This window comes from Eurosta solidaginis, chromosome 3, assembly GCF_040869045.1.
Source record: "Eurosta solidaginis isolate ZX-2024a chromosome 3, ASM4086904v1, whole genome shotgun sequence".
Classification (NCBI taxonomy): Eukaryota; Metazoa; Arthropoda; class Insecta; order Diptera; family Tephritidae; genus Eurosta; species Eurosta solidaginis.
This window is the reverse complement of record NC_090321.1, coordinates 33,391,458-33,405,818: the sequence shown is the minus strand read 5'-3', so window position 1 is coordinate 33,405,818 and position 14,361 is coordinate 33,391,458. Positions and strand designations below refer to the sequence as shown.

The 14,361-nt window shown below is 36.2% G+C and overlaps 1 protein-coding gene across 2 annotated transcripts in view; it reads right to left on the bottom strand.

The window, feature by feature from the left end:
• Positions 1-14,361, bottom strand: part of tapas — a 124,997-nt gene that overhangs the window by 28,826 nt on the left and 81,810 nt on the right. For both annotated transcript variants that reach the window (XM_067771365.1, XM_067771364.1), the window contains exons 3-4: positions 11,383-12,861; positions 10,797-11,295 (exon numbers count right to left, since the gene is read on the bottom strand). In XM_067771365.1, coding sequence (XP_067627466.1) covers positions 10,797-11,295; positions 11,383-12,861 — 1,978 coding nt within the window. The remainder of the gene's footprint in view (positions 1-10,796; positions 11,296-11,382; positions 12,862-14,361) is intronic.

The window sequence follows — 14,361 nt, the reverse complement described above, 5'->3', positions numbered from 1 at the left end:
AACCTATTTTTATTTGGATCTTTTCAGGTTGCAATGGGGCCGCGGGGCGGCCCCCAACTTTAACTTTTTGGAGCCCTAGTCCTTGGGCTCCTTAACTTATATACCCTACAAAATCGTTTAAAAAATATTTTTTTTTTTAATTTATCTTAATTTCTGTAATATTTTATATTAAAAGAACGGTATTAAAAAATATTGTGGAAATTGATTCACCAGGAGGTCCGTCGGCATATCTGGGTTAAATCGGTGTGGCATCGCCCACTTGTGATAGAATGAATTTTACAAATATGTGACCCGGCCTACGAAAAGGTGGCTTATGACTCAAAAAAGAATTCCGAGAAACAGCTGTTAAAGATAGACAATGCATTTCTTCAGTTTCTTAGTAGTTTTTCTTTTGCATTATGAACAGTCATGCCCAAAAGGCAACCAAAAAAGGCAAAAGAGCATAAATGAGATAAGTTCGTGTGTGTATATATGTAAACAGCGATGTTTTTTTCAATGCAAAGCACAAACCAGTTTCTGACCGAAAAAAAATCGTGTGAGTGCTCAGATTTAAAAGCAATGCTGACAGAGTAGGACGTGTGTCGCTTGTGAATAATGTCTGTCGAAGAAGAATTTAGCGAGGTTTTTCAAACATATTTCTGTGAAAACGAAGAGAACGATGATGATTCTTTCGATGATGTTGGTATCAATTACGAGGACGAACTACAAGCATTGTTTCAAGCTGAAGGTCAAGTGGAAGTGGATGAAAATATCATCTCCATAGCACTTCTAAGCAAGTTAGGACTTTCTAGTTTTCACCACGTGAAAGAGCGTCTCAAAAACTATCGAAACCAGAAAAAACGGGAAAATTTTTTTTTAGTCCTAAGCCACCTTTTCATGCTCACATATTATTAATCATGAATCAAAATCCGTTAAACCTATCATAAAAAATTGGACAGAGAGGTTTCCTTTACTACAAAGAATGCTTCGAAGAAAAATTAACAAAATCGGTGAAGGACCATGCCCATTTTTATATACATTAAAGATTTTTTAAAGGGCCGTGGAGGAATAAAATAAGCTATATCTTTGCAAAAAAGAACTTTATATCAATGGTGTTTAATGCGAAATTATAACAAGGAAAAGGGAAACATTTTAATTTTTGAAAATGGGCCTAGTAGGTACCGCCCATTTATGACCAAGCAATTTTCTATGTTTAGGGAGCCATAACTCGAAGAAAATTTAAAGGATCGTAATAGAATTGGGTACCAGTGGCGTAATGAGGTTTTCTTGTGCCCGAGGCAAAATATTTTTTAGTAAAAGTAAGTAATTCTAACGGAGTTTTAGGTTCAATTTCTTTTCTACTGCGAAGTGATATTTTGCAGTCACATATTTCGATATAAAGTTCTGTTCCATCGTAATCTGTATTATAAAATTCACCCAAGTTCTTACAATTTCTTTCTAAGTCATTACTATCCTTATTTAACAAATTTCCAACGTCTAAGGGAAATCCAAATCTAAAAAAAAGGTAATTTAGTCGTGTAAATCTTGTAGGTATTTCTTGTTGGAGACGACCGATAACACTTTCCATAACGCTAGAAATTTCACATTCTGCGGAAAGACCAACATCTCTAGCCGATTCTCCGGGCATTTTGCGGCGCCATCTTACACGTTTTACTATATCAATATCCCATTTTTCACAAAGAGACTCCGCTTTTTCTATTTTTTCTTCAACGAGAGTGTCTCTAATTTCGGATAGTTCAGTCGGTAATGATTTAAGATCATGTAACGCGTCTCTAAAATTCATTCCCGGATCTTGTAACCTGAGCTGCACACGATCAATACTCCTTTAGATTTCATACCAGAAATGAACATTATGAAACAAAAATTTAGTATGTTTTGGAACAGAACTGTAGCTTCGCTTCTGGTGTCACTTGTGTTATTAGTGTCCTCTGCTAATTGTTCTAAGTAAGGCTAACCGCTTGTATTCTGGCGCTCCATCGTGTTTCAAATTCACGTTTGACAGTTTTTGGTAATGCATTTTCTAATAATTCCCATAGTAACGTTGCACGTGAGAAAAAAAGATACATATATGCTTTCAATTATTCCACAACCTGGCGCAAGTGTTCCGGATATATGCATGCATTTTTTAGTATAGAACATTTTTTCCATAAACAAATTTTTTCTAGAAATCAGTTATAATAAAAATTCAAATTATCCAGAAAGTTCTGCTTTGCGGACCACTTGGGGCCCCTCCTGTGAGTAGCGCCCGTAACATCAATTGTAACAAAATTCGAAAAAATAATTTATCTGAAAGGAACTGTACAATTCAAACTCACGCTGAGTATATAATATTCGGTTACACACAAACTTAGACACCCTTACTTGTTTTTTGTTTAATTAGCTGATCAAACATGTTTTGCTCTATTCTATAACTGTATTTTTAATGAATAAATGCGGAAAAGAACAAAGGCTACACTTAGTTAGTTTCCAAACTGCTAAAAGTTTCCATTGTATACTGCCAGAAAGCCATTGTTGGTAGCAGTGAACTAAATTTTGAACAATAACACTGCTCCAACCTACGTGGCCCAATAAATCGCAAAACATTCGCAGCCGCGGAGATATGCACGCAGTAATAAACTCCCCTGAAATATTTTGGTTTTTTGAAATGATCTTGAAATAGTTGCGAAGGAATCCGGCGATAGCTAAAAAATGCTCGGTAGCAGTCCTTCCGATATGATTCCCGAAACAATCCTGAAATACTTTCGAAAACAATCTTGAAATATATGGAGATAGTCCCGAAACAGTCTCGACGATATTATTATGAAAATAGGCATGAGGTTGTACCAAAACAGCCCCGATAATATCTCCAACAGAGTCCCTAACCGGTTCCGAAATAGTCCTAGAAAATCTTGAAATAGCCCCGAAAATGTTCCTACAATAATCCTGAAACGGCACGAAATAATCAAGAAAACAATCTCGAAAATATTATGTTTGGTTTTACTGGTTTGTAAATGATTAATTATTATATTAATTTGTTGTCTTCAAAACCAAGTTTGTTATTTTTGTAAAATGTATATTTTACAAGTTATATTAAATTATTATGCATAGAAAATGAGTAAATCAGAAAAAAAAACAAAGTACATAGACCGTATAGCCGACTATTTCAAAACCCATGACGGATCCCGAAAATCATACAAAAATTATCCCGGAAGGGTCCCAAAATGATCTCGAAAAAGCGCCAAAATAACACTGACGGGATCCTGGACGAATCCCGAAAATTATCCAGAATTGATCTCTGCAGGGTCCGCAATTGACCCCGAAATAGTCCTGAAAAAGTCCCGAAATTAATGAGTATTTTAAAAGGGAGTGGGTCTTAGTTCTATAGGTGGACGCCTTTTCGAGATATCGCCATAAAGGTGGACCAGGGGTGACTCTATAATGTGTTTTTACGATATGGGTATCAAATTAAAGGTATCAATGATGTTTTTAAAAAGGAGTGGTGGTAGTTGTATATGTGAAAGCGTTTTCGAGATATCGACCAAAATGTGGGCCAGGTTGACCCAGAACATCATCTGTCGGGTACCGCAAATTTATTTATATATGTAATACCACGAACAGTATTCCTGTCAAGACTCCAGGGGCTTTTGATTTCGCCCTGCAGAACTTTTTCATTTTCTTCTACTTAATATGGTAGGTGTCACACCAATTTTACAAAGTTTTTTCTAAAGTTATATTTTGCGTCAATAAAAAAATCCAATTACCATGTTTCATCCCTTTTTTCGTATTTGGTATTGAATTATGGCATTTTTTTAATTTTTCGTAATTTTCGATATTTTCGACTGTGTATAAAAACTGGGCGTGGCTTTAACCGATTTTTTCACACCGTTTTTTCACAGAACACAGTTATCGTCATAGAATCTATGCCCCTACCAAATTTCACAAGGATTGGTAAATTTTTGTTCGACTTATGGCATTAAAAGTATCATAGACAAATGAAATGAAAAAGGGCGGAGGCACGCCCATTTTGAAATTTTCTTTTATTTTTGTATTTTGTTGCACCATATCATTACTGGAGTTGAACGTTGACATAATTTACTTACATATATACTGTAAAGATATTAAATTTTTTGTTAAACTTTTTTTTTTTTAAAGTCGGCGTGAATCGGAGAACTACGATTTTTCTAATTTTTATAAAGCATACATATAGTAATAGGAGTAACGTTATTGCCAAATTTCATCACGATATCTTCAACGACTGCCAAATGACAGCTTGTAAAACTTTAACATTACCATTTTTTTTAAAAGTGGGCGGTACCACGCCCATTGTTCAAAATTTTACTAATTTTCTATTCTGCGTCATAAGTTCAACTCACCTACCAAGTTTCATCGCTTTATCCATCTTTGGTAATAAATTATCGCACTTTTTCTGTTTTTCGAAATTTTCGATATCGAAAAAGTGGGCGTGGTTATAGTCCCATATAGTTCATTTTAAATAGCGATCTGAGGTGGCCAGGAACCTACATACCAAATTTCATCAAGATACCTCAAAATTTACTCAAGTTATCGTGTTAACGGACGGACGGACATGGCTCAATCAAATTTTGTTTCGATACTGATGATTTTGATATATGGAAGTCTATATCTATCTCGATTCCTTTATACCAGTACAACCAACCGTTATCCAATCAAAGTTAATATACTCTGTGAGCTCTGCTCAACTGAGTATAAAAAACGATGACAGGTGGAAACTTTCAAGTCGAGGTAAATTCCTGAAATTAAAAAAGAACATCCAAGGGTCTGCATTTAGGACTTTGTTTCGTTTGGACTTCGTTTATTCATTGATTCAGTAGTAAGCGATCACTATATTTATATCAATCTCAAACAGATGCATATCCCAATTTGCAGCTGTTTTACACGGAGTTTGGCAGGGCCTTAAAGTAGTCAATCCGCAATTTTGTTTTCATCTTATGATCTATTCATATACGAGGGAACTTTAAAGATCAAAGTTTGGTCTCACAACTTAATTCTTTCACATGAGTCACACTTCCATTGCATACAATAAGAAATATTTATTTTTTCACAATTATAACAATTTATTTTCACATGATATGAGATAATATACATAAATATCATCAATTCGACTGCTGAGCGGAAGATCACCAAATTTCAACTGCTGTTTCGAAAATGCCCAATCTAAAAATGTTTCGAAATTCGGCGCTCAGTCGAGTTAGGGTGATATTCCAATCAACAGTCAATTTATAATAACACTTAAAGGGTTGTTATCAATTGATTGCATTTGTTATAAATTCTCGAAATTGTTCATCATCAAAATTTATTCCAGATTCGTCAAGTGGTATTGGTTGTACTAAAGCAGTCAGATCAAAGGGTCTTTCCACAATAAAAACACCCATAAAAAAAAGATCATGACTACAAAGTTTCTGTACATTGCGTTGTTGCCGATCACCAGCTATAACCTTCAGATCCCGCACATTTTCAGGTATTGGGAACATTCTACGTGCAATCACCCCTGCAAGAGTGACTAAGGTACCAGCCACACAAAAGTCGGCTCCATTATATATTTCTACTAAATGTAGCTGGCGCTGCTGTATATCTGTATTTGGGAGAATTTGCGCATTCGTAATGGTTAAAATCCAACTAAGCAAACCAAAAAGCGGCGCGAAATGAGTCCGTAAATTCATTTTATTTTAAAACCCTTTCTACCACTTTTAAAATATAAACTATACCGAGATTAATTTTTTGGCCCTATTTATACCTAATTGAGTCGTGTAAATAAAAAATGAGATTTCATAAATTTGCAATAACAAAAATGTATATAAGCTTAAGTTAAAGCTTCATAAGGTCAATATTTTTATACTCAGCGTGCTTTGCACACAGAGTGTATTAACTTGGTTAAAAAAAGGGATATAAACGAATCGAGATAAATATAGACTTCCATATATCAGAATGCTGAGGATGAAGAAAGTAATTGATTTTGCCATGTCCGTCTATCCGTTCCTTTATCCGTCGGTGCACAAGATAACTTGAGTAAATATTGAGAATAAAATATTGCCATTCGATATATGGGTTGCTTAGCGCTCATCTCCCATCGCTATTAAAAATGAGGGAAATCGGATGGTAACCACGCCCACTTTTACCATATATAACATTTTGCAAAACACATAAAACCTGATTATTTAGAATGTTTAAATTTGAAGTGTGAACGGATATTAAGACTCTAAATTTTTTTTTAACCCAGATATGCCGAGCGTACTACATGAAGTACACCTGTTATTTTCAAAATATTTCGTAAACAATAATTTAAACTAAGTAACCAACCAGTCGCTTTGCTACAGTACAAAACGGGCCACATATGTAGTTGGCTTTGAAAAAAATTTCTGTTGCAATTCCTTGATTGCCTTTTTTAATATCAAAAATGCGAGTTTTGTGAAATTGTCAAAAGTGTGAAGATGTCGCGTAATCGGTAAGAAAAAAATATTTAAGCCTATTTTGTTTTGTTGTAGTGGAAGTGTAAAATCCAATTATATGTGATTTTTGTTGAGTTATTTGCTGGCGTACTACATGTAGTAAAAAAATTAAAAAAAACAACAAATTTTTTTTTTCAGTTTTTAACTTTAAATGAAATAACAAGTACTCTAGAAGAATAAAAATGACTTTTCCTATATAACCAAAATTACTACTTTTTCCTTGTGTATGTGCCGAGCGTACTCCATGTAGTATACCCTACAAAATCGTTTAAAAAATATTTTCTTTTTTAATTTATCTTAATTTCTGTAATATTTTATATTAAAAGAACGGTATTAAAAAATATTGTGGAAATTGATTCACCAGGAGGTCCGTCGGCATATCTGGGTTAAATCGGTGTGGCATCGCCCACTTGTGATAGAATGAATTTTACAAATATGTGACCCGGCCTACGAAAAGGTGGCTTATGACTCAAAAAAGAATTCCGAGAAACAGCTGTTAAAGATAAACAATGCATTTCTTCAGTTTCTTAGTAGTTTTTCTTTTGCATTATGAACAGTCATGCCCAAAAGGCAACCAAAAAAGGCAAAAGAGCATAAATGAGATAAGTTCGTGTGTGTATATATGTAAACAGCGATGTTTTTTTCAATGCAAAGCACAAACCAGTTTCTGACCGAAAAAAAATCGTGTGAGTGCTCAGATTTAAAAGCAATGCTGACAGAGTAGTACGTGTGTCGCTTGTGAATAATGTCTGTCGAAGAAGAATTTAGCGAGGTTTTTCAAACATATTTCTGTGAAAACGAAGAGAACGATGATGATTCTTTCGATGATGTTGGTATCAATTACGAGGACGAACTACAAGCATTGTTTCAAGCTGAAGGTCAAGTGGAAGTGGATAAAAATATCATCTCCATAGCACTTCTAAGCAAGTTAGGACTTTCTAGTTTTCACCACGTGAAAGAGCGTCTCAAAAACTATCGAAACCAGAAAAAACGGGAACATTTTTTTTTAGTCCTAAGCCACCTTTTCATGCTCACATATTATTAATCATAAATCAAAATCCGTTAAACCTATCATAAAAAAATGGACAGAGAGGTTTCCTTTACTACAAAGAATGCTTCGAAGAAAAATTAACAAAATCGGTGAAGGACCATGCCCATTTTTATATACATTAAAGATTTTTTAAAGGGCCGTGGAGGAATAAAATAAGCTATATCTTTGCAAAAAAGAACTTTATATCAATGGTGTTTAATGCGAAATTATAACAAGGAAAAGGGAAACCTTTTAATTTTTGAAAATGGGCCTAGTAGGTACCGCCCATTTATGACCAAACAATTTTCTATGGTTAGGGAGCCATAACTCGAAGAAAATTTAAAGGATCGTAATAGAATTGGGTACCAGTGGCGTAATGAGGTTTTCTTGTGCCCGAGGCAAAATATTTTTTAGTAAAAGTAAGTAATTCTAACGGAGTTTTAGGTTCAATTTCTTTTCTACTGCGAAGTGATATTTTGCAGTCACATATTTCGATATAAAGTTCTGTTCCATCGTAATCTGTATTATAAAATTCACCCAAGTTCTTACAATTTCTTTCTAAGTCATTACTATCCTTATTTAACAAATTTCCAACGTCTAAGGGAAATCCAAATCTAAAAAAAAGGTAATTTAGTCGTGTAAATCTTGTAGGTATTTCTTGTTGGAGACGACCGATAACACTTTCCATAACGCTAGAAATTTCACATTCTGCGGAAAGACCAACATCTCTAGCCGATTCTCCGGGCATTTTGCGGCGCCATCTTACACGTTTTACTATATCAATATCCCATTTTTCACAAAGAGACTCCGCTTTTTCTATTGTTTCTTCAACGAGAGTGTCTCTAATTTCGGATAGTTCAGTCGGTAATGATTTAAGATCATGTAACGCGTCTCTAAAATTCATTCCCGGATCTTGTAACCTGAGCTGCACACGATCAATACTCCTTTAGATTTCATACCAGAAATGAACATTATGAAACAAAAATTTAGTATGTTTTGGAACAGAACTGCAGCTTCGCTTCTGGTGTCACTTGTGTTATTAGTGTCCTCTGCTAATTGTTCTAAGTAAGGCTAACCGCTTGTATTCTGGCGCTCCATCGTGTTTCAAATTCACGTTTGACAGTTTTTGGTAATGCATTTTCTAATAATTCCCATAGTAACGTTGCACGTGAGAAAAAAAGATACATATATGCTTTCAATTATTCCACAACCTGGCGCAAGTGTTCCGGATATATGCATGCATTTTTTAGTATAGAACATTTTTTCCATAAACAAATTTTTTCTAGAAATCAGTTATAATAAAAATTCAAATTATCCAGAAAGTTCTGCTTTGCGGACCACTTGGGGCCCCCCTATGAGTAGCGCCCGTAACATGAATTGTAACAAAATTCGAAAAAATAATTTATCTGAAAGGAACTGTATAATTCAAACTCACGCTGAGTATATAATATTCGGTTACACACAAACTTAGACACCCTTACTTGTTTTTTGTTTAATTAGCTAAACAAACATGTTTTGCTCTATTATATTATATAACTGTATTTTTAATGAATACATGCGGAAAAGAACAAAGGGTACACTTAATTAGTTTGACTTGTTTCCAAACTGCTAATAGTATCCATTGTATACTGCCAGAAAGCCATTGTTGGTAGCAGTGAACTAAATTTTGAACAATAACACTGCTCCAACCTACGTGGCCCAATAAATCGCAAAACATTCGCAGCCTCGGAGATAAAAAAAATAAAAAAAAAAAAGATAAGCACGCAGTAATAAACTCCCCTGAAATATTTTTGTTTTTTGAAATGATCTTGAAATAGTTGCGAAGAGATCCGGCGATAGCTAAAAAATGCTCGGTAGCAGTCCTTCCGATATGATTCCCGAAACAATCCTGAAATACTTTCGAAAATAATCTTGAAATATATGGAGATAGTCCCGAAACAGTCTCGACGATATTATTATGAAAATAGGCATGAGGTTGTACCAAAACAGCAGATAATATCTCGAACACAGTCCCTAAACGGTTCCGAAATAGTCCTACAAAATCTTGAAATAGCCCCGAAAATGTTCCTACAATAATCCTGAAACGGTTCCTAGTACGGTAGTCGTATTAATCCTAAGATTACGAAAATGTTCCCGAAACGGCACGAAATAATCAAGAAAATAACCTCGAAAATATTATGTTTGGTTTTACTGGTCTGTAAATGATTAACTATTATGTTAATTTGTAGTCTTCAAAACCAAGTTAGTTATTTTTGTAAAATGTATATTTTACCAGTTATATTAAATTATTATGCATAGAAAATGAATAAATCAGAAAAAAAAACAAAGTACATAGATCGTATAGCCGACTATTTCAAAACCCATGACGGATCCCGAAAATTATACAAAAATTATCCCGGAAGGGTCCCAAAATGATCTCGAAAAAGCGCCGAAATAACCCTGACGGGATCCTGGACGAATCCCGAAAATTATCCAAAATTGATCTCTGCAGGGTCCGCAATTGACCCCGAAATAGTCCTGAAAAAGTCCCGAAATTACCCTGACGGGATCCCGAAAATAATCCAGAAATTGTCCTGGAAAGATCCCCAAATGATCCCGGAACAGTCCCGAAAAAGAAGCCGGAATCATACAGAAAGTAACCCGGAGGGGCCCCGAAATGACCCTGATAGGATCCCGGACGGATCCCGAAAACCATCCAGAATTAATCTTTGAAGGGTCCACACTTGATCCCGATATGGTCCGGAAAGTCCCGAAAAAACTCCGACGGGATCCCGGACAGATCCCGAAAATCATACAAAAATTATACCGGAAGGACCCCCAAATAAACCCGAAATAACTCCAACGGGATCCCGGACTGATACCGAAAACCATCCAGAAATGATCCTGTAAAGGCCCGAAATGACCCTGACATTGTCCAGAAAAAGTCCCGAAATTACCCCGACAGGATCCCGAAAACTACACAGAAATGATTGCGGAAGAGTCCCAAAATGATCCCGAATTAGTCCCGAAATAACTACGACGGGATCCCGGACGGATCCCGAAAAACATCCAGAAATGATCCTGTAAAAGTCCCAAAATTACCCTGACATCGTCTTTTACCAATATTTTAAAGGTACCATATCCATATACATTAGTTTCATACCAATAACTATCATAACTCCCTAACTAGCCTTTTGGGAATTTCAGGCGTTGTAGAATTTCACCGCGTTTTTTATTCAAGCTACGACTCAAGAAGAATAACCTTTAACCACACCTCTATTATAATAACATAGTCATAAATAAAATAGTCTTACTGTGCTTACCTTTATCTTTATCAGCTTCTTCGTTAGCAAATACAATGACAGCATTATTAGTCGCCGACTCAGTGGTGAACTTAGGTGATGTCTGCACCAAGGTCCACCAATGTTCAGGCAATGATTGTTGATATGCTTCCTCAAATACCTCAGGTATATTTTTAGCAAATATACCATGTGGATGTTGTTGCAGTTCATTGAATAGTTTATCAATTAAATCAGCATCACCCTCAGAAAATAGCGGCAATGGACGTCTTGCTTCTTGCAGTTTCAGTTGCTCGATTGCTTTTTCCGCACAAGAAATTTTTGCCACATGTTCATTTGTATACTCATTGGGGTATGTGGAAAATATGGTGCCATTCACATTGACACGACACTGATAGAGACGTGAAAATTTTGAACGTATAGCACTAAAAACAGGCGGTGCGTAGCGACGTACCAGACAATATTGTTGTAATGATGTGATGGGATCAAGCTTGGGGTTGAATTGGAATATGCGTGTTTGAAGCTGCAATAAAGGATTTGGTAGATGTTACAAAGAAAAAAATAAAAGAAAAAATAAAGAAACAATATAGTTTGTCTTTCTGCTACTCACCTGGCCATTGGCCTCACCAGCCTGCAGCTGTTGTTGTTGCTGTTGCTGTAGCTGCTGTTGTTGCAGTTGTTGTTTAATTATGTAGCGCTGATTATGAAATTGTGGTTGTTGTTGTTGCTCCAACTGTTGCATAGCGGCAGACGCAACAAATGGACTTGTTGGCGTTAAAAGTTTATCAGAACCAGTCGATGATAGCGCTGGTGATGTTTCCGGTGTGCTACTACCATTTATGGAAGATGATGCACTATAGTTGTTATTGCTAATACGTACACGCAAACGATCCTGCACAGAACCAATGCCAACACCTGGTTTCGCAACACCTCCACCGGTCAATAGCTGACGCGGCTGTGGCTGCGTCTGCTGTTGAACATGTGCCTGCAGTAGTTGTTGGGCTTTCAATTTTTGTTTTTGCTGTTCTTGCGCAAATATTTGTTGTTGTTGTTGTACCAGCAGCTGCTGTTGGGCTTGCAATTGTTGCACCTGCTTTTGTTGGTGCTGCTGAGCGAGCAGTTGCTGTTGCGCATGCAATTGTTGTTGTATTTGCAATTGTTGTTGTTTCAACAAATTCTGTTGTATCAGCTGTTGTTGGTGCTGACGTAATTGCTGTGCCGCCAACAGTTGTGCGCGTTGTTGCTGCTGTTGTTCTTGTATTTTTTGTTCGCGTTGCGCTAATATCAAAGTTGAAGCAATTGCAACTGCCGAATTGTTATTGTTTTGGCCTAAAATTGGGCGCGGTGAAGATATTTGCTCTTCGGCTGTATTTTGCTGTTGTTGTTTTTGCTGCTGCTGTTGCTGTTGCTGGTCTTGTTGCCGTTTGACATTCAAGCGTTCACGCAAATCCGTTACACCAGCCGACTTCTGGTTGTTATTGTGAGCAGCACCACAAACGCCACCATTCGTTTGCTGCTGAGCTGCCTTTGCGTTCAACATTTCGCGCAAATCTTTTTTTACACCACTACTGTCAGTGGATTTAGTAGAAAAACTTGGCGGCTTTTCTGGTTTCGGCTGCTGTTGTTGAGATTTTTGTTGTTGTGGCTGCTGTTGACTCTTTTGTGGCAGTTTCGGCGCTTGCTGTTGTTGTTGTTGTTGAGATTTCTTTGAAGTCTGCTGTTCTTGCGAAGCTTTTGCTTGCTTTTGTTGTTGTGCTTTATCTTTCAGTGACTGTTGCTGTGTGCCTGAACCGCTTATGTTGCGATTGTTGTTATTTTGCAGTTGACTATTATTATTGTTGCGATCACCAGCTGCTGCCTTTGTGGAGGTGCTTACATTACTACGCCAACGTTGCTGTTGTTGAGCCGTCGTTCGCAAACCTTGGAAGATGCTCGATGAAAAAGTGCTCTTATTCCAACTTTGATCCGAGCGTCTTGGATGTCTCACTTGTGGTGCCACCGAGATTCGTCTTGATTTGCTGGACTTTTGTTGTCTCACCATTGACGAGATATGCGCCGACTTTTGGCTAGGTGCGGCATTAATGTATGTCTGGTGTGGATAAAAAAGAGCGAAAAAGTATGCAAGAGAGTGAGTATATGTAAGAATAAAAACAGAGCACAAATTGTATGCAATGGAGGGCAAAAATTATTTCTATAGAAAAATCAGTGAAATTCTCAGAGAACAGCACCACCAAAAATGAACATCAATACAACAAATGAGGCAATCAAAATAAAACGAACAAAAAGCTCTATTTTTAAAACAAAATGCAATTGAGTAATTACTAACTCGTGTGCTATGATAAGTTCACGTACAATAGATTTCACTGTCTAGATACAGTAGACGCTCACAAATTAGAACCATTTTGTTTTTAGGGTGATTCTAATTTCTGAAATATTCTAATTCCTGGGCGTTTTTTTATTTGTATAAAACCCCAAAATATTAAGTCAATTTGCATTAAATAAACTACAATTAAGGAGTTCCGGATTTTGTGCAAATGGCCTGTGCTTTGCACACAGAGTATATTAACTTTGATTGGATAACGGTTGGTTGTACAGGTATAAAGGACTCGAGATAGATATAGTCCATATATCAAAATCATCAGTATCGAAAAAAAATTTGATTGAGCCATGTCCGTCCGTCTGTCCGTTAACAAGATAACCTGAGTAAGTTTTGAGGTATCTTGATGAAACTTGGTATGTAGGTTCCTGGGCACTCATCTCAGATCGCTATTTAAAATGAACGAAATCGGACCATAACCACGCCCACTATTTCTATATCGAAAATTTCGAAAAACCGCGATAGTTCATTACCAAAGACGGATAAAGCGATGAAACTTGGTAGGTGGCTTAGGATGACTCAGAATAGAAAATTAGTAAAATTTTGGACAATAGGCGTGGTACCGCCCACTTTTAAAAGAAGGTAATTTAAAAGTTTTCCCAGCTGTAATTTGGAAGTCGCTGAAGATATCATAATGAAATTTGGCAGGAACGTTACTGCTATTCCTATATATGCTCAATGAAAATTAGCAAAATTGGATGACGAATACGCCCACTTTAAAAAAAAAAAATTTTTAAGTCAAATTTTAACAAAACATTTAATATCTTTACGGTATATAAGTTAATTATGTCAACATTCAACCCCAGTAATGATATGGTGCAACAAAAGACAAAAATAAAAGAAAATTTCAAAATGGGCGTGGCTCCGCCCTTTTTCATTTAATTTGTCTAGAATACTTTTAATGCCATGTCGAACAAAAATTTACCAATCCTTGTGAAATTTGGTAGGGGCATAGATTCTATGACGATAACTGTTTTCTGTGAAAATGGGCGAAATCGGTTGAAGCCACGCCCAGTTTTTATACACAGCCGGCCATCTGTACTTCCGCTCGGCCGTTAACACGATAACTTGAGCAAAAATCGATATATCTTTACTAAACTTAGTTCACGTACTTATCTGAACTCGCTTTATCTTGGTATAAAAAATGGCCGAAATCCGACTATGACCACGCCTACTTTTTCCATATCGAAAATTACAAAAAATTAAAAAAAT